This window comes from Phodopus roborovskii, unplaced genomic scaffold, assembly GCF_943737965.1.
Source record: "Phodopus roborovskii unplaced genomic scaffold, PHOROB, whole genome shotgun sequence".
Classification (NCBI taxonomy): Eukaryota; Metazoa; Chordata; class Mammalia; order Rodentia; family Cricetidae; genus Phodopus; species Phodopus roborovskii.
Genome location: NW_026125711.1, coordinates 1,393,937 through 1,413,300, shown reverse-complemented (window position 1 = coordinate 1,413,300; position 19,364 = coordinate 1,393,937). Strand labels below are relative to the sequence as shown.

The window sequence follows — 19,364 nt, the reverse complement described above, 5'->3', positions numbered from 1 at the left end:
TGCTAGCAAGCCAAATTGTAGCCAGCAGTGCAGTCAAGCATGTCTGGTGAGAGCCAGTCTGTCATTGATACAGGGATTTTGCTAAAGCCTTTGATCTTAAACTTCACAGAAATAAATAAAACAGATGTGGTCTGCTACTTCTTCAGATTTTCTTTTTTTTTCTTATAAATTCCAACATTTTGACACATACCAAAAGAATATTATGTGCTTTCAAGAAAAGCTAGTTATATGTGATCAGATTCTTTCCTGAATTTTCTTTCAAATTCAACACGTGGTTTAGTGTTAAGCCTTCTGGGGTTAACATAATTACAAATCCCCATTTCTTTGAAAAAATTCAGTATTTGTATATCTGACCTTGTTAGTGGCTGTTCTATTCTGGTTCCAGCATTGATGATATAATACATTGCTAAGCCTTTTCAATGACCACAACTAGCCAATAGTATGGTTATTTCCAAGAAATTATTTTTATCATTTGGATTACTTCCTTAAAGGCTATATTGGACCAAAGTATGATAAGTAATATATTCTTGCCACAAATTTCTAGATTGTTCTCTAGGATATCTGAAACCATACATTTTGCTTCCAGGAAAAAGAAATACTCTTTGCTGATGCTTTGCCTAGGCAGCATTTTATAATTACCATTTCTGGAAACTGTTGATAGTTAAATAAGAAGTCTATAGTACTTTGAAACTATTTTTATTTAGATTTCTTTAATTACTAAAGAGGTTATTGTTTTCCACAGAATGATTTTGTAGCTTTATTTACTCATGTGTAAAGTAAAATGCCCACTCATTTTCTCTGTCTACATAGGAAGCTAAATCTTCAAACTAACCTTCTCTATCTGTATCCATTCTTCATATATTTTAGACAGGCAACTGTTATCAATAAAGTTGTTCCTAGGCACTTCCCTCATTCTGAGGCTTAGCTTTATATTACATTTACATTTTGTGTATAAGGATTTTTCCTAAATTTTTTATATTTCAACACATCCATTTGTCTCCAGTGACATCTTCAACTTAACAGACAGATTTATCTTGCATCCTCAGACAGCATAAATAAGCTGTTCTATTGGTTTACATTCTGGCTAGTAAGTGCTAGGTATCTAAGTAAGGTATGTCTGTAAATTAATTAACATTCGCACAGATACTTTAAATTCCTCCAATTTCTTAAATTGATTTAGGTTGCTTCCAGTATGTTCTGTATTTTCAAAGTAGCTTGTTTGTTAAAAGAATCCATTTTAAACTTTAATACTTTAAATCAAATATCATGTATTTGATAATTGCCACTTTAAGACAAGACTGTAAGTCTGAGAGTTCAAGTCCACTATCCTTAAATCTGAGAGGGCAAGCCTACTATCATTCAAGTTAATATCTTCTTCCAGATTAATTTATAGATTTGACAAGTTCTGTAAAGCGCTTGTGAGGATTCTATTGTAGTATGTTAACTATGTATAGTAATTTGGAGGATTTGTATAGTTTTTGCAAACTGAATCAGATTACTGATATGTATTTCTTTCTGGTTTTTTTCCTTGATTAAGTGTTTTGTTCCCAGTGTTGCATTATCACCCATATTTCAACACTTTAAATACTTTGTCATGCTTCTAACAAGTCCTACATGCTTCTCAAGTTTTCAATTGTACCTGCAAGGTCCTCCTGAAAAATGTACTATCCATTTTCTTCTACTCAGTCAGAAAATAGGAAGCATGTCCTGAATCATGGATCTCCTCCATAGCAACTCAAGGTGGAATAGGTCAGAGAAAAAAAGAAAGCCCTCAGCAAAGAGTTGAAACAACTGTACATAATTTTGTCAAATACAATATAAATCTAGAAGTAATGGGCTCTGGAATAAGATGCCTGCCTGACCCTGGGATATGACTTTAATCTTCTTGTGAGTCAGTTTTCTCATTGGCAAAACTATGTCACGAATAGTAACAATCACAAGATCATTATAACTGATAAATAACAATTTATGAAAAACAGTAAGCACCCCAAAAATGTTAGGTACCATGCCTTTGTTTTATCATTAATAGCATAATATTCTCTTTCCTTGGTTTTGATTTCTTCCTGAGTATTAGATTCCTAGAGAATGAACTAGGAAAAGTAAAGGCAATATTGTTGGGCTTAACTCTGGCTGTGTATATAATAAATACATATTCTGAAGTTATACATAAAGGGGGAAAAGGGAAAGATCAAAATAGGCAATCATAAGTGCAGAAATCCAAGAGAGATGATCCAGAAAAGAATTCTGTTGGTTTTTAAATATTTAAAATTATGTAACTTTTTCACCCACTAGATCTACTCAAATTTCCCCCTCCCACTAATATCAAAATGAGTTTGCATTCTCTCAGCATGCAAACCAAATAATAACCAAGAGAGACAACCAAGAATGTCACTACCTAGAATTATCTGCTTTGCTTCTAGGCAGAGAGTAGCTGAATATTATACTTTTTGATTTTCCCACCTACACCCATCACTCCAGTTGTGACAGAAATGACATAATAAATATGAGAGTGTATGTGTGTGGTACTAAGACAGAGTGGGGGGAAACTCCATCAGGATTTTTCCTTTAAATGTCAGTACCTCACTGGCTTTTTTTCTAATCCTCCTTATCTTACCTGAAAAAAAAAAATCCCTTTCTTGTATCTTACTAATTTTTAAAGTTGGCATATAAAATAAAATGTTTGTCATGGCATCTTTCTCTCTCTCATGCGTGCGTGCACACACACACACATGCACGCATGCATGCACACATGCATACACACACACACACACGCACACAATTTCCTCATAACTACCCTCTATTACTATATCCTTTCTAGTCTCCCTCATACCCCAACTCCAGCTATTTTCACATCTATTTTTATATTGCTAAGTGTAGACTGCTCATATGAGAGGAAATACAATATTTTGTTTTTTTCTTTCCCTCTTTCCCTCTCACTCCCCTACACCCTCCATTTATTGCCTTCCTCTCTGCACCGTGTCCTAGTTTCATGACATATATAGAACACACACGAATGCATATTATGTTCAACATGAGATAAAACATGATTGTCTTTCTGAATCTGACTTACTTCACTCAACACTATTATCTGCAGTTCTGTTCACTTTTCTACAAATGACATAACCTTTACCTCCTTTATGGCTGAATAAAACTCCCTCATCTCTCTCCCCACCCCCTCGTGTGTGTGTGTGTGTGTGTGTGTGTGTGTGTGTGTGTGTGTGTGTGTGTGCATTTTCTTTTTCTATTTATCTGTTGGTGGGTATTTAGACTGATTTCCTGTCTTGACTATTGTAATTATTACAGCAACATGGATGTGCAAACATCTTTGTGGCATACGGAGTCTTTCAGGCATATAACAAGTTGAGGTATACAGTTGTGGTATAGCTGGGCCATACCATAATTATGTTTGTAAGTTTTTGATGAGTAGTTTACATAGTTGCCTGAGATGGTCTGCTTCTTCCATTTTCTTTTTTTCTTTTTATTTATTTTTATTTTTTTATTTTATATAACTAAGTCCATTTAAATGAAAACAAACATTTACAGACAATATTTGGGAATTTGGGCATCGTTCTTTCCAAACTACTTCCTGCTGGTAAGGGGCGCTGTCATGGGGAATTCGAATTTTCATCATTGACACTGATATGCTTTTCCTTTCTGTTCATCTCTCCTTTCTACTTCAAACTTAATCTAGTTCCTGAGATCTCTACCAAATTATCACTTAAACAACTGGCTTTCAAAACTCAGCAGGTACCAAAATTACATGAAGTTCTCAATAAAACACACACTAATGGCCATTTTCTAATTCATTAGGGCTAGGTAGGGCTTCTGATTTTCATGTTTAAGATATTCTTGGATTGCATTGAGGTTGCTGGGCCTGTGACCATGTTTGGAGAACCACTAAATTAAAGTGTCTCTAATTTCTCTTCTTTTTCCTAGCCAGTTTCTTTCAAAACATTTCAGTGTTAGAATCTTTCTAAGCATTTTAATCGCACAGTAAAATAATGATAATAATTAAAAACTAGTGAAAAGAAGTGGCTCTCTCCCATGTTGTTGCTGGAAATATAAAACAGTCCAAGTATTTTGAAAAACAGACAATTCTTCAAAAAGTTCAATATATAGTTACCATATAGAACAGATATTCTACCTCTAAGTATGTACCAGAAGAACTGAAAACATATCGACCTAGAACATTGCATATAAATGTTTGTAACAATAATATTTGTAACAAAAAGTGGAACCAATTCAAATGTCTATTAGTAGATGACTGGGCAAACAAAATGTGATCTAATGCTACTTGGCAATAAAGAAAAATAAAGTACTGAAACATGCTACAATGTGGAGGAATGGCTAAATCATCATCCTAATTAAAAGACATGAAACACAAAGGCACATATTTCTGTGATTTTTTTTTCTGAATGAGGTACACAGAAAAAAGGCAAATCTATGACTGCAGGAAACAAATTAGCAGTTGCTTGAGAGTTTGCCAATGGGAATGGTAAGTGAATGCTGCAAATAGACACGAGAGATTGTTTCAGGGTGGTAGAAACATTCTAAAACTAGATTGTGGTAAAGATTATACATCACCTTCTAAACACACAAAAACTGGACACTTAGAATATGTAAATTCATGAGTAAAGATGTTTTTCATTCTTCTTTGTAGAACTCCTTTATAACTAATTATGCCATCTATTTCCTATACCAAATATTTTGTGACATTTCTTTTCTTGAAGGACACATATGATTGTAAACTCTCAAAGCCATTATTGCTGTCTTCCATGATGGCAGTACATTGACAGATTGTTATTTTAGTACTTTGGCCAATTGATCCTGCTTTATTACTATCTTCTCATTTTTCCCTGTCTGAGTATTTGCAAGCATCCTCTAAAGAATATGCTTTAGAACTCACTAACTTCACCTCCAATGTATCCCAGTTCTAGGCAACCATCTCCTCTAAACTGACTCCCTTTCTAGACTGTCCTATCTATGTCAGGAACTTCCTAGGTCACCAGGACTCGGCTAGTTTTAATTATCTCCTGTGTTCCAAAGCTCTAGAAACTTATCTCCTGTGTTCCAAAGCTCTAGAAACAGTTTTCTTTACTTGTCCTTCAAAAGATACCTTGTAGTTCTGAGCAAATAATTTGAACAGACATTCACATGAAAAGCAAAAATGAAATTAAGTAAACACATGAATAATGTTCAAAACCAAATAATCAGGTTAAGAAAATTAAGATGATAGCAGGTATAACTTATGTTAGAAAAATAAAAATTTCAATGATGGAAAAATTTGGTTCAAAAAACTATTCTAGTATAGTGCAGATAGTAATGTAAAATGCCTCCTGAAGAAAGTCATTTTTTAAATCTGTGAAGGATCATAAGAATGTTCATATACTGTGATCTAGTAATTCAAACTCCAGATAGTAGTTTCTTTAATAATTGTTTCAAGTAATTGTTTTAATCAGATAATTCAAAATGAGGAAAAATTCTATGGATACTCAAAGTGTTCCAGATAATTATTTTATAATGACAAGACATTGAAAACAACCTGATTGTTCAACAATTTATGATTGATATAACAAATTAGTATACAATACACAGATGAAATATATGTAGCCACTAAAATTATAATTATTGAGGAAGCCTGAATGAAAATTATTTATCAAATAATGCTTAGTGTACCAGGATGCAAAAGCTCATTTGCATAGTTATTATAACCATGCCAGAAATAATCTCCCTACCTATAGAAAAGGCAAACAGAAAATAGGAGCAATAATGTAGTAGAAACAAGGCTATCTTTTTCTTGTGTTTCATTTTCTGCAATATTGTTTCCACAATAAACAATTATTTTTCTCAAAACATTACACATATTTATCTACCTTTTATAGTACATTTAGACTGAACCTCCAGAGCCACCTCCCTAGTCCAAACACACACTTTAATTTCTGGATGACTGCCCCACTTGGTTACCCTCCAAGTCATCTAGTTTTCAAAAGCTGCCAGTTGCCTAAAATGCCACATCTATCAAATGGCATTACCTGATTGTTAATACTTTTTAATTTGAGTTTCTTTTTTTGTTTGAAAGTTCATACACTTACATAATGACTTTTAGTCATTTTCAAGTCCCATTCTCCACTTATTAGTGGGGTATCAAGTATTGATATATTTATATAATGAACAATGATTACATCAGAGTAAACAGCTCTCTCAAATATTTCTCATTTCTTTATGGCAAAATTATCAAAACCCCCTTATGGCCTTTTCAAGTGTACAGTTGGTCACTGCTATGTATAATCACCACATCACACACCCCACATCAGAGCTTCATATTACTGTCTAACTGGGACTTAGTACTCTTTGGTGACAGGTGAACAAGATTTGCTCTCCTATTTGCCATCTGTTCTAGTTCTCCAGATCTAACCATCCTGATCTAAAGCTTCATTTGTCATACTTCTCTGCTCTCACTGCTGAGCACTTCTCAGCATCAGATCTATCACTTCTACTGTTAGGCTGTGTTGGAAGGCTTTCTCTACATGTACTCATTTGATTCTCACAAACATTTGATGTTGTTGCTCTTATCCTATCTTACAAATAAGAAGAGATAAAAGTAGTGACAGAGATAAGAGATGAGAAGGGAGAAGGGAAGGAGGAAGCATGTGAACATGGGTTTCAACTGAGGCAGTATTAACTCCAAGGACTTATTTAGTAATAGGATCTATTACTCTAGACACCTTGCTTCATCTCCTCCTTCCACTATCAGCTTTTCTTACCCTTCCATGACTTGATCTGAAACACAAGTAATACCATGGACTGGGGCCTAGTTTAAGGTGTTTCTTGTTTAAGCTTCCTGTTGTTTTGGATTTTTTTTTTTAATAAGGAAAAGCCAGCTTAAAAGCTGAGCTGATTCCCTACCAATTATGAGACCTTGGGTGGATATCCACCCGTTCTCAATCTCAAATACTTTATCTGAGTTAGCAGTTCTCAATGGGTGGTCCCAGGACCAGATGTACCAGCATCAGCCAAGGACCCAATTAGAAATGCTGAATTTTGAGCCCTACTTCACACCTATGAAATTTGATGTTTGGGGACAGAGTCCAATGAGCTCTCATGTTTCAACAAGCTCTCCAGATGTTTCTGTTGCACATTCAACTCTGAGATTCAATACCCTGGTCTAATGCCTACCTGCTGGAATTGTTACAAAGTTCTGCCATAAGTTGTGCAACTCAACTTAAAGCACATAGGTTGTTTTGCAAGTAATGATGTATTATTACTGCTGCTGAACTCTGTGTGGGCTACTATTTTCTGCTCAATCTGTGGGCAGACACCACTTCTTGCTGCTCTCTTACTAGTATCTCCCACTTTGCTAAGCAAAAGGCAGTACCCATGCTAAGCTTTTAGTAAGACTCTCTTACTTCACTGATGAGTGAGTAGGAGAGGCATTTTGGAGACTGCTGAGCTGTAGAGTACTGTTTCAGAAGCAAAACTACTTGGGGCTAATGAGGGGCTATAGGCAAATGAATGTGTTTGTGTGCAACTCAATTGCTTCTCTCTATTAAATGGAGAAGAAACTACACCTACACTAATTATACCTACTATAAAACCTCACAGTGATAAATAAAGACTTATAAAAATGCATTTCATGGTGCCTACAACATATAACTGAGTTATTTACTGCCTTGGGGTGTTGCTCCTTTGTGAAGCATTTGCTTAGTGTACAAAAGACCATAGATTCCTTCCCCAGTGTTGAAGAAAATAAAAAGAAAGAAAAACAAACCAGGAAAATTTTTGTGTCTTTTCATCCATGCAGTGGTGAAAAGATTCTATTTCTCTTTTTAGCAAGCAGATGGTAAATACCATTTGGAAGATGTCTCTGTTTTAAACACATAGACTAAGGCTATGCTTAAGATATGGTATCTTTTTAAAGGGTCTCAGTCTAATAATATATAAAACCTGACAGAGTCATTAGATTAAAATAATACACCTAAGGACATAGTATAGAATGGTCTGGAACTTGTCGGGGTTGGGAGGAAATCAAGTCCAACCATGAAATCCTGCGGAATTTCTGCCTAGGACTTAGACTCCTGAAACATTATGTTGAATGATTTATTTGTAGTATATCCTTTATGGATCCCAATGGAAGCAGGTTTAATAGGAGGGGGAGAAATTTGAGGGTCAGACTCTCTGAAACCTAACATGATCATTTGCTATCTATAACCTGTATTAAGTTATATAACATCTCTGTACCTCATCTATATTAAGTTATATAACATCTCTGTACCTCATCTATAAAATAGGCAACACAAGAACTACTATGGAGAGTAAATGCAGTCTTGAATGTAGAATGATCCATTCCAGTGACTGATAATTATAGATGATTAATAAATACTGGACATTATCCCCTTTCCCTTTGCAGGGGAAAATGAGTAATTTCCCCAGACTTTGGAATCAAAGAAAGGCCAAAATAATTACCAACTATGCTATCAAATCATGGGGCTAGTATTTAGAATGCAGTTAGGAATTATGCCAGTCAAAGAGAGTGGCTTTTCCTCTAAGTAGTTATCTTTTAGGTTTCCTGTAAGTAGCAGGTCTTTCTCTAAGACCCACAACTAGGTAGTTGCTAGGTTTTCGGTACAAGGTATGATTTTCCTCTTGTTGAGTTGACCTTAAGTTCAATGAGACAGCTGTTGGTTATCACCACAACTAACTGTAGCTCTTTCCTTCAAAGAAGCTTCTAGCCAGTGTTCCCCAGGGAGGAACACCTAATTGGTTATACAAGACCAAGTGGTCATGCCTAATATCATATACATGCAAGCAACACTAAAAGGACTCAGCAGGCTGCAATTATAAATTTATGTGTACATATACATATCTATTTATCTATATGTGTGACAATAATAGTCAAAGAAAATAGGCAACAAATTTGAGAGGGAATAAGTAGGGGGCATGAAAGGGTCTAGAAGGAAAGGACATGGGGGAGCTGGAGAGAAGTAAGGGAAGGGTAAAATAACCTAATTACATTTGAATTAAAAAATAATGGAGCATAATGTAGACCACCACCTAAAAGAATTCTTAGTGTCTTTACTTGGAGAAGAAAGTCATAGCTTAGAGCCTTATATTCTGTCTTCTGCTTTATTCTGGAGATGGCAATGGTACTCATTAAGAACCCTCTTTTACAAGCTGGCCGGAGAAAATCTGGCTGAAAGAGCATATCAAGATGTTGTACCAAAAAAAAAAAAAAAAAAAAAAAAAAAAAGAAAGGAAGAAAGAAAGAAAGAAAGAAAGAAAGAAATGTGACTATGTAAGCAGCAACCCCGAAGAAAGTGAGTGACTATTTACACCTCTGATTCACTTAGAGCCACCACCTAGGACTTCATCTCTGGGGAACATGAATGCTTGAGACTGTGATCTACAATTACAAGAGTTAGATATTCCACCCTGAGCAAAACAGTTCTTTCATTTTTCTTTATTCCAAGCTGTATGTGCCCTTTTCCAACAATTGTAACCTGTGGCCATGTTTTCATGCTCCATAAGTTCTCAACAAGTCCTACTAAAAGCGTGTTGTCAGAACCCAAGAAGCATGTACCTCCAACAACCTTGGATAAAGAGAATAGTTCCTCCTCTCTGTTGAGTCCAACTGCTTGTGGCTACTTGGGAGGCAGGCACAGTTTATTGCCTTCTCCCTTGCTTCAATATAGTCTTTTTCTCTATGTCCCTGGGTATATCTAGACAGGGCTGCCTCAGGCAGACATACCTTCACAATACTGCTGACTACTCTAAAACATCCTCACAATCTATTGGGTCTATATCCAGATGGTGGTGTAGGGAGCACACTGGATTACATTTTTGGCAACAAGTCCTTGGTGAGAGTTGTAGACCAGTTTTATCAAAGAAAATCAAGCATCCAAAAAGTCATAGCAATTTCTAAAGTATCTCAGAGGCACAAAATCACCCCTGCTGTCTGAGCAGAAACTTACCTCCCTGAATGGCTAGTTTTCCTGTTGCCCGCTATTGGCTTCCACTTGTCCCCAGGAAATTCCTGCAAAGGAAAATTCTGGTAAGTTAGGGAACTTTGAACAGCCAGGTATCCAGGTAGTTTCAAAAATAGCAGCCTGGCCAGGTTCCTTGTTTGGTAGCATGGACTCTCCCAGACAGGCTCCAGAAATGTCCACTTGGAAGGCTGCCTTTCTTTTGGGAAGCCCGCTGAGCCATTGCGGTTATGCAGATATCCAGAAAGCACTCAGGGACCTGGACACTGTGGGCTAAGAATGTCGAATTTCCTTCCTGTTTCACTCCCCTCCCAAACCACTCCAAAAACCAGTTTAGCATGTTTGCTGTTTGCCCTAGCTCTTGCTTGCACTGAGGGCTGGGGATCTTTTTGTTTGTCCTATTGGATGAACCTGTTCATTTTTCCTGCTTCTTCCAATTTAGAAGGCATCTTCTTGGAAGCACTGACCTGCAGGGGGGTTTGAGGGCAAGAGGTCCTGCTGCAGAAACCCTCTCCCAGGCTTGGAAAAGGTAGAGCAGAGATGTCAGCTATCCTCATCCTGCAGTTGCTCTTACTCCTCTGGCCACATCTTCAGACAAGGGCTGACATGAGTTCATCTCAGGGACATTGAGGATTGGGTGCCCCGGTTCACATATTATAGAAGTATAGATTGCCTACCGTGGCTATATTTTCCTGAATTATTCATCTATATGCCATTTGTAAAAAAAATCCGCTTTCTTCTCTCTAGAGCCTGAACCTGAATGCATGTTTGCTTTTCAGATTTCTCCTGACTTTGCATTTAGCAACCCTCCACCTGGAGACTCAAAGCTTAGCCCAAGAGAAGGCATTTTTCCTAAGCCACATTGATCTTCTAAATTCATTTTGCTCCAATACTGTTATTATTAGTCTTTTTCAAGGTTTATTGCCTTAGCCCCAGCAGGCCTCTCTTTTGGAGACAAACACCTGGTGACTCAGAATGACATAGGTCTTTGGTGTCAGTTATACTGGCAAAGACATTTATTATCTGTGCTATGTGAGGGACGTTCTGTCACCACTTCAAACCTCAGTCTGCTGTGTGGCAAATAAAGATTGTCAGTGAAGATCAAAGGAGCTGTGTAGAGATTGCCTGGCATGGTACAAGCTATACAGAAGGCTCACAGCACTTGTGAGTCTGTTGCAGGAAGGCCACTTGAGTGTACAAGACCAGCCTGAACAATGCAGACTCTGCGTCAAAGAAAACTTCATTCTGGATGTTAGTATGAAAAAGGTGTGGAGTATTTTCTGATTCCAGCTTTCACAAAACCAGAGAACGTCTGTTTTGGGGCACATCTGAGCAATTCAAATAATTTGTACTTCACATTCTGTCTGTCTTGACATGTTTGTGAGGTGTCACTGTCCACAGAGGCACTATAATGTGCCACACAAGCCAGCATTTCCCATGCACGTTCTGTCTAGTCCTGTGGAGGCGCTTAGAAAATAGCAGTGGTAAATCAGATAAAGACTTCCACCCACTCTCACTGACCTTTTAAGATTCTCAGTATTACTTTTCTCTTTTGCCTGAGCCACTTAGTATCCTATAACTGGTCTGTGATCTTTGAACCAAAGAAGCAATAACACAATAGGTAAAGCAGTTGAGGATCACAGTAGCACTTTCTGTCTTCATGAAAGTGATATTGCTAGAAGCCAGCCTGTTTCCTCCACGGGAGAAGGCCTATGCTTTGCAATCTATTTACAGAGAGGCAGGAAGAACACACTTCAGAACACAGTCTGTGCAGTTAGAAGCAGAGTTTCATTTTCTGCATCTGTCCTTCATCAAGTGGATGACCCACACTCCCCTTTAACTTTGTTATATTGTACACATATGTTAATGCATATGTACATATATGTTATACGTGATAAACATATGCTATATATGTATACATTGATACTACATGTTATACCCATATATATTAATATTTGTGAGCATTATGCCATAAATACATGGTACTTGCTATATGATAGCATATTCATGACAAGGGTACCTATTTCTTGGTTGCTAGATGACTCAATGCATTGATACATCTAAAGCACCCAGAATCCAGTGGACAGGCTTTTACAAGTTGTTTTCATGTCGTTCAAATTCAGTTCTGTACCTTGTAAGCTGTGTGATCTCTCTAAGACTCGATTTCTCAGCTGTAAGTGTAAGGTGAAATCAACTGGTGATAAATGTAAAATTAACTGGCCTAAAGTATGCATGATGTAATTATATGCTGATTTCACTTTTCTAGACACTACTGAGCCAGAACTAGTTAGCTCTCCAAACTTCTTCATGGCAGAAAGAGCGGGCTCTCAGCCTTTATCAGATAGTCACCACAGCAACTACCTTAGCTGTCAGAGCTAGAGTGTCTAAACCCACATTGCATGCCTCACAGGGTCAGGAATATAGGATTCCAGTGACAATGGTAGAAATGGGATGTTCCTACATACATAGCCATCCACAAACCTGAAAGCCTAGTGTCTAAGCAGATATGCCTAGCCAGTCTAACAGACATTAGGAACCCAATGTGTCCCTTCCTCCAAGTACAAAAGAGGCACAGCCAGCTTCTGCTACCTGTCAATGGAACTTCCTTCTCCTTTGGAGGTGCTGTTCCTGAGACAACACCCCTGTAGTCATCCTCTCCCTTTTTTCCATTCACCTTCGACCCCCTTTCCCTATTACTTTCTTATGAGGACAGTACTTCTACTAGCGAAGATTTCCAAGCTAAGCCAAAATCCCCTTCATCTTAAAATAGCTTCCTTATAGAATGATTGCTGTTTAGCAGTCACTTTTCTAAAGGCCATGCACGTGTTCACCATTGAATCCAACTTATGAAGCAGGTGCTATTATTATCTTCATTTTTTAGATGGGCAAGATTAGGCACTATAAATTCTGGGGAAGGAATTTAAACTCAGTCTAATTTCAGCTTCAATGCATTTTGGGAATTATCTATATTTCCTGTTCTATTTTTTCAGCATTGTGAATATTTTCAAACATGTCAAAAAGATGAAAGCAGTTTACTGTGAATATCCATGTATTCTATCTAGATGCTACAATTAACATTTTTGCTCTATTTACCTTATTGTGTACCTATTTACTCCTCTATTCATCAACCACTACATCTTAAGTTCTTTGATGCCCTTCAAAGTAGGTCCCAACAACTTACTTTATCTGCATAAATGTAAAGACTTGAACAACACAGAGTAATTCCTCAAAAGCTACATGCTACCAAAACTCACTCAAGAAAAAAACAAAAAACAAAACAAACAAACAAACAAAAAAAACAAATAATCTCAATAACTGTTTCTATTGAGGAAATTAATGGGCAGTTTTAAACATTCTCACACAGAAAATTCAGGCCCAAATGATTTCAGTGATACATTTTACTACATGCCTACAGAAGAAATAACAGTAGTGCTGTACGAATTCTTCCTGGAAACAGAAGCGCAGGCACTGCTTCCCACCTCATTTAGCTAGCATTACCTAGTTAGGGAAAAAACCCAAAGATTTCATAATACAGACTAAAATCTATAATAAATGTAGATTCAGAGGGCCTTAACAAAATGCAAATCAACCAGATCTAGCAGCATAAAAAACTTTACATTATGACCAAGTGGGGTTTACTCTGGAAATGTTAGGTGGATACTTATTTCAAAACTCAATCAATATAAACTCACTATAAATTTAGACAAAATTAAAATGATGTGGGCATCTTCAAAGAAATTGGAAAACATTTGAAAGGACCCCAAATCCATTCTTAATTTTTTTTAAAAAGAGATCCTCTGATGCTAAGACTAAAGAGGCATCTTTCAACCAGATTAAGGACAATTACAGAACAATCATTACAAGACTGTAGCCACCAAACATCACAGGGAAGCATTGAAAATAGCAACACTGTTGCTCCCTGGACACTGGATTTGGGATCCCAGGAAAATCAGTTAGGCTTCCTTCACCAGGAAAGAGCATACAGAACATGAGAAAAAAGAATAAAAATTCCTTCTATTCCAAGATGATGTGACTTCCTATATGTAAGATCTTCTATAACCTACCAAAGAGGTACTAGAATTTGTGAGTTTAGCAAGGTTACAGGACATGAAGCCAATATATAATCAAGTCCAACAGTACTTATATGTAGAAGTAACAAAGTATTTTAATTTAATACTCAGAAAACAATATTGTTGACTACAGCTTCAAAGCTTAATTGGAATCTTAGGCATATGTAAAGCAAAAGATGTGTAAGATGCATAGGTAGGAAATATAAAATAATTTGTATACATGAGTATACTTCAAGAATATTTTAGCATGCATATTAAAGTTTATCATTTGCTTGTATTATTTTAGGCAAAATGTGTTTCCCATGACATGTACAACTATTAATGCACATTTGTTGGTTGTTGATGAATATACTCATGTAAATCCATATCAAGCTACTTAATGTGTTTTCATGCCCTGTTCCCTTCAACTTCTGTATGAATACATACTGGCAAACACTGTTCTCTACCTTTTTGTCCAACAGAAGAGCTATGTTATTCATTCATTTGTTGATGGACATCTAGGCTGGTTCTACTCATTAACTACTGTGATCATTATAGTGATAACCATGGGTGTGCAAGTATATCTGTGGCAGAACTTAGAATCCTCTGCACACTATATAAAATGAAATTTTATTTAGTCATAAAGAAAAGAATAAATTATGCCATTTGCAGAGAAATGGGTAGAACTAAAAAGAATATTACATCAAGCAAAATAAGCCAGACTCAAGAATACAAATGGTACATGTGTTTTCTTGCATGTGGATCCTACCTTTTAATTTTTATTATTACTAGCTATTTTATAAGTGAATATATTTTCCCTTTAAAAATCATGGAACTTCAAATTATAATTGTTTCATGGTTTGCTGAATGTCACTCAGATACTGATTTTACAGTCAGAACAAATTCCAGTTCTGTTATTTTTAAGGAGCAAAAATTACTTTCCCCAATCTCTAAAGTTGCATGTGTATATTGCAGTCTTGGTGGCTGAATGTAGAGAAAGGGCTACATCATTGTAATGAATTACAATTATATTTTAGAATAATGAATTTCACTCACCCATGAACCAAGTCCTCACCTGTATTGCTGCCTTCCTGGGTTTTTTCCAAGCATTGCCAGATGTCAGGCTGCTGTCCTCAAGGGCACCATGCTGAGGATTATGATAGCAAGCAGTACAACGAATGCACTGGTGGTGGTGGCACCTACAGTTGAGGCAGTTTGGCAGCAAATTTCTCTTTAGCAATGCAGGACAGATTTCTCCAGAACAATAAATGCAAGGATCATGCATTACAGTTCCCTGAACATTGCAGGAATATGAACAGGTCCTGTGATAATCGAAATCTCCACAGTGCAGTGGCTTACAGCACAGGGAATTTTCTAGGCCTTTGGTAGCAAAGCATTCTGGGTAAGTAGGAGTTTCTGACTGAGGCGGTGACATAGAATGATATGATTGGTCTGCAGCATGGTATGGTTGGTCTGTAGAATGATATGATTGGTCCAGGGGATGGCATCTCAATTCCCTATAGCTCACTGACTGGAAGTTTTGGTCTATGGGTTTTGGTTTCTGGGAAAAAGTCTTGTTGCTATGAGTAGTTAAGCCTGGCAAATGAGATGTAGACAAGGATTTGCTGCTCTCTTCAAAGAACTTTCGTCTGTCTGCAAATGGCAAGAGGACGGCTTCCTCCCCAGCCTGAGCAGTAGATGTCTTTGATTCCTTGTTGTCATCTGGGCTGGAAGGACCTTCTGTGGATAACAGCACCTGTGGTTGTGGGTTATATTCTGGTGACAATCTCCAGTGACCTCCACAGACCCCCTGGGGAGCACTTACTTTGTCAGTGTCTAAGGAAGATGAGTCAGATGCCTTCCACCAGGTGTTCAGACCCAAAGAAGACTGGGCAGACCTTTGGCCAGGGCTTATTCTTCCCTCTAAGCCTACTTTAGCTTTGGAACTCTCGGAGGCTTGGCTGAGACACTCTGAAGACCTAGCCCTGAGAATCATGTTCTTGTTGAAGAGCTTGTCTCCGGGGCTAGGGACTTTTTTATATGAAGGTAGAAGAGATGAGTTAGAAGCAGAGAGTGGAGGGCTCTCTGGAGGCTCTTGAGTCTCTTGAACTGGCTCCTTAGTGTCACCCAATTGTGACAATGGGCCCTTACTTTTCTGGAGTTGGGCTTTCCTCCTCTGAATTTCATTCCTAAGATTGGTAGCAAACCTCTCACTCTTTCGTCGGTTTTGGATGGAGCGTCCCCGGGGGCCTCCACTTCTTCTGCTACCCAACTGGCCACATTCCTTGGCCTCACTGTCTCCTTCTTCAGTTGCTTCTGTGTGGCCAGCTACTTTAGAGTTTGAAAAGAAGTCTCTGGCTTGTTGAATAGAAGAGCAAGTGGCAGAGGGTTGCTGGATAGCCAAGTCACTGCCTGTTCTGCTTGCTCTGTTTGGGTCTGAGTAAGTTTGTTCTGGGAGGTGTCCATCAACCTCTCCAAGTGGGGTAGCACTTTGGCTCTGGTGTACCAAACCCATCATCTTATCATCTACGGGCCTGGTCTTCCTTTCTTTGCTAGGATGGTCCTGAGTGTCTCCTGTGAGGAGACCTGGACTTTTCTTTCCTTTAGAGTTGTTGTGCAAAGGGGACACAGTCCACTGGTGCCCATCCTGCCCAGTTAGCAACTCTATCTCCTTGCTACCTCTGGAATCAAGGTGCACTTGCTGCAAGTGGGACGCCAGCAGCTGCTCAGGAGCACTATGACGATGCTCTGTGGTTCCTCGGAGGCGTGGAATTGCACCAAAGGTTAAAGTGTTAGCCAAATCTGCTGAAGCCTCCTTGAGTAGGCTGAACTCTCTGCTGGAAACTTTGTCATGTGTTTTCAGGGAATCAAGAGCTTTAGAGGAGCCTTCTATCAATAGATGCTCTGAGTCCTCCTGGCTAGATTCAGAAGGCTGGCTGAGCTCACAGTTCTGGTGATCCTCACCTGTCATTTGGTCTTGCCCACTAATGCAGCAGAACTGGTTAGGGTTCCTTGTAGGCAGCATCGTCTCTAAGCCTTGTTTCTCCTTCTGTTGCAAAGAGTCCACAGGTTCAGATGCATGACGCTGCTCTCCATTGAGGAGTTGGGCTCTAGAGGCCCGAAGGCTGTCCCGCCTCACTGGAGGCTCTGGTGGACCTTGAACCACCTTGACAGGTTCTGAGTGCTGGCCCTCTTCTGGGCAGAATGATTCATGAGAAGTGGAGGTTACATGGCCCCCACTGGTATGGTGGCTACTTCCTGAGGTCTCAGATACATTAGATTGGCCTTCGATGGCTTTAGTTTGCCCTGGGCCTGGCATGACACAGTCTGTGGAGGGTGGTTCCTCTGGCCTAAGGGACAGGGCACAGTCAGAGGCATTTGAGCTAGCTGAGAAGGAGCTGTAGGCTGAGTCACGCTGGCTGGGGTACATGTTCTGGTCAATAGGCAAGAGGTGGCCGTCATAGGTAGCTTGGCCTGGCTGTTCCAGGCTCTCCATGCTTCCAATAGAGCTGCTTTTCTCAGTGCTGCAGTGCCGGGAGAGGGGGCACCACTGTACACACACGTCACTGTAAGACACAAAGTACACACATTAGTTAGCCAGGCAATTTGACACTTTTCCTACTCTGCCCAGTCCACCATGAAAAAGGGCAGGTCAAGTAAGAACCACCCATGCTACAAATGAAAGGAAAATGAGACAAAGGGGTCAAAAAGAGAAGCAAGTAAGGAGACTGACACAGGCATACCACAGAAATATGACAAAATGAGACAAGATTTCCTATAGAGGAAGAATGAGCAAACATCCCAAAGAATGGGGAGATGCCATGGAGATTATGCACTATGTCACTGCTAAGAGCAAGTCTTAAGTTGCCTCTGAATAGTCACTGTCAAGTCAGAGTATTGTTCTCTGCCAGGAGAGACAGTCCAAAACATCAGCATTAGAGAGACCAATGGCACTGATTCGATTTCAGCCAGACCATTTCATAAAGCAGCGATTCTTAAACCTGAGTGTGCATCACAATCACAGTCAGGGCTTCTTATAAGCAAGCTACTGGGCCTCATCACACTTCTGAAAGCCATTGGTATCAATGAAACAAGCTCCACAGAGGGAAGTGACTTTGAGAAGATAATTTTTACAAACTCTAACTAGTGTCACAGTCAGGGATGGAGTTTAAATGCTCCTTTATTATGGAAATTCCATACCACTTTATTTGTAGTGCTGGTGGTGGGACTGAGGGCCTGGAACATGCTAAGGTAGAGTGCTGTTATTGGGCTACATCCTCTGAACCTACTATTTTTCTTGATTAATAGACTTTTGATTATTTACTGAAGGCCTTTTACAGTCTTCCATTTGAAGCCCAAATGAGATTATTTCCTTCACTTTTTAAGTCATGAAGTAAAGCAAACTATTTCAGCAAGCTGCTGAATTGCAATTAGAACCGAGGACTCTCTCAATCCAAAGTTTTAGCTCTTGTCTGATAACACTTTCAAATGGAAAAAAATGAGTAAACTCTCTGCCAGTCTGTTTACTGTGTAGATGAAATTAAATAAGAAACAAAGAGCCCTTGTCAGAGCCCAGGCATCCACCAAGGGCTCACTACATGGCAGCAGCTGCTCTCAGCTGTCATGTTATCAATGTCCTTTCTCCTTGTTGGAATGATCTATGAGTGGGCTTTGCTCACCCATACTTCCCTTATCTACCAACAGCAAAAGCACACAAGGAAGACCAAGGGAAAGACATCATTTTGAAGGTTAAGTGCCATTTCCCAAATGCATAGCCAGACTGAGCCAAGAAATGTCATTAACTCTCTTTGACTAGAATCTCAGGGGTTGCAGGTTGCTCTCAATAAGGCCATAGCTCAGAAATCAAGACACAGCTGAGCTGTAATAGCAGCCCATAAGACTTCTGGATGAGTTTTCCCTTAGTCTTGCTCATTGAATGATTTTAATCACTTTTCTCACTTGGTTCTGAGTTAGTAATACATTAATTTCTTGTTGGCAAGGGAACCTGCTATTCAGCTCATTTTTCTGCTGGAACACACACACACACACACACACACACACACACACACACACACACAGAGAGAGAGAGAGAGGAGAGAGAGAGAGAGAGAGAGAGAGAGAGAGAGAGAGAGAGAGACCAGAGCCAGATCTAGAAGTCTGTGTATTCTTCTAGAACAAACTGCCTCTGCCATCAGACACTGGTTGGCTTCCAATACCAAATAAAATTACCAAGTTAGGGAAAACTCACCCCTTAGCTTCCTTGAACCCCCCCCACAACAAAAAACCACTCTTGGAAGGGCGATCTGATTATTGAAGGGAAAATGCAACCGAGCAC

At 38.7% G+C, this 19,364-nt stretch overlaps 1 protein-coding gene across 5 annotated transcripts in view; it reads right to left on the bottom strand.

Moving 5' to 3' along the window:
- Shroom4 (shroom family member 4) overlaps positions 1 to 19,364 on the bottom strand; it is a 205,875-nt gene that overhangs the window by 32,255 nt on the left and 154,256 nt on the right. For all 5 annotated transcript variants that reach the window (XM_051178510.1, XM_051178512.1, XM_051178514.1 and 2 more), the window contains 2 exons: positions 15,105 to 17,595; positions 9,969 to 10,030 (listed from right to left, as the gene is read on the bottom strand). In XM_051178510.1, the coding sequence (XP_051034467.1) occupies positions 9,969 to 10,030; positions 15,105 to 17,595 (2,553 nt within the window). The remainder of the gene's footprint in view (positions 1 to 9,968; positions 10,031 to 15,104; positions 17,596 to 19,364) is intronic.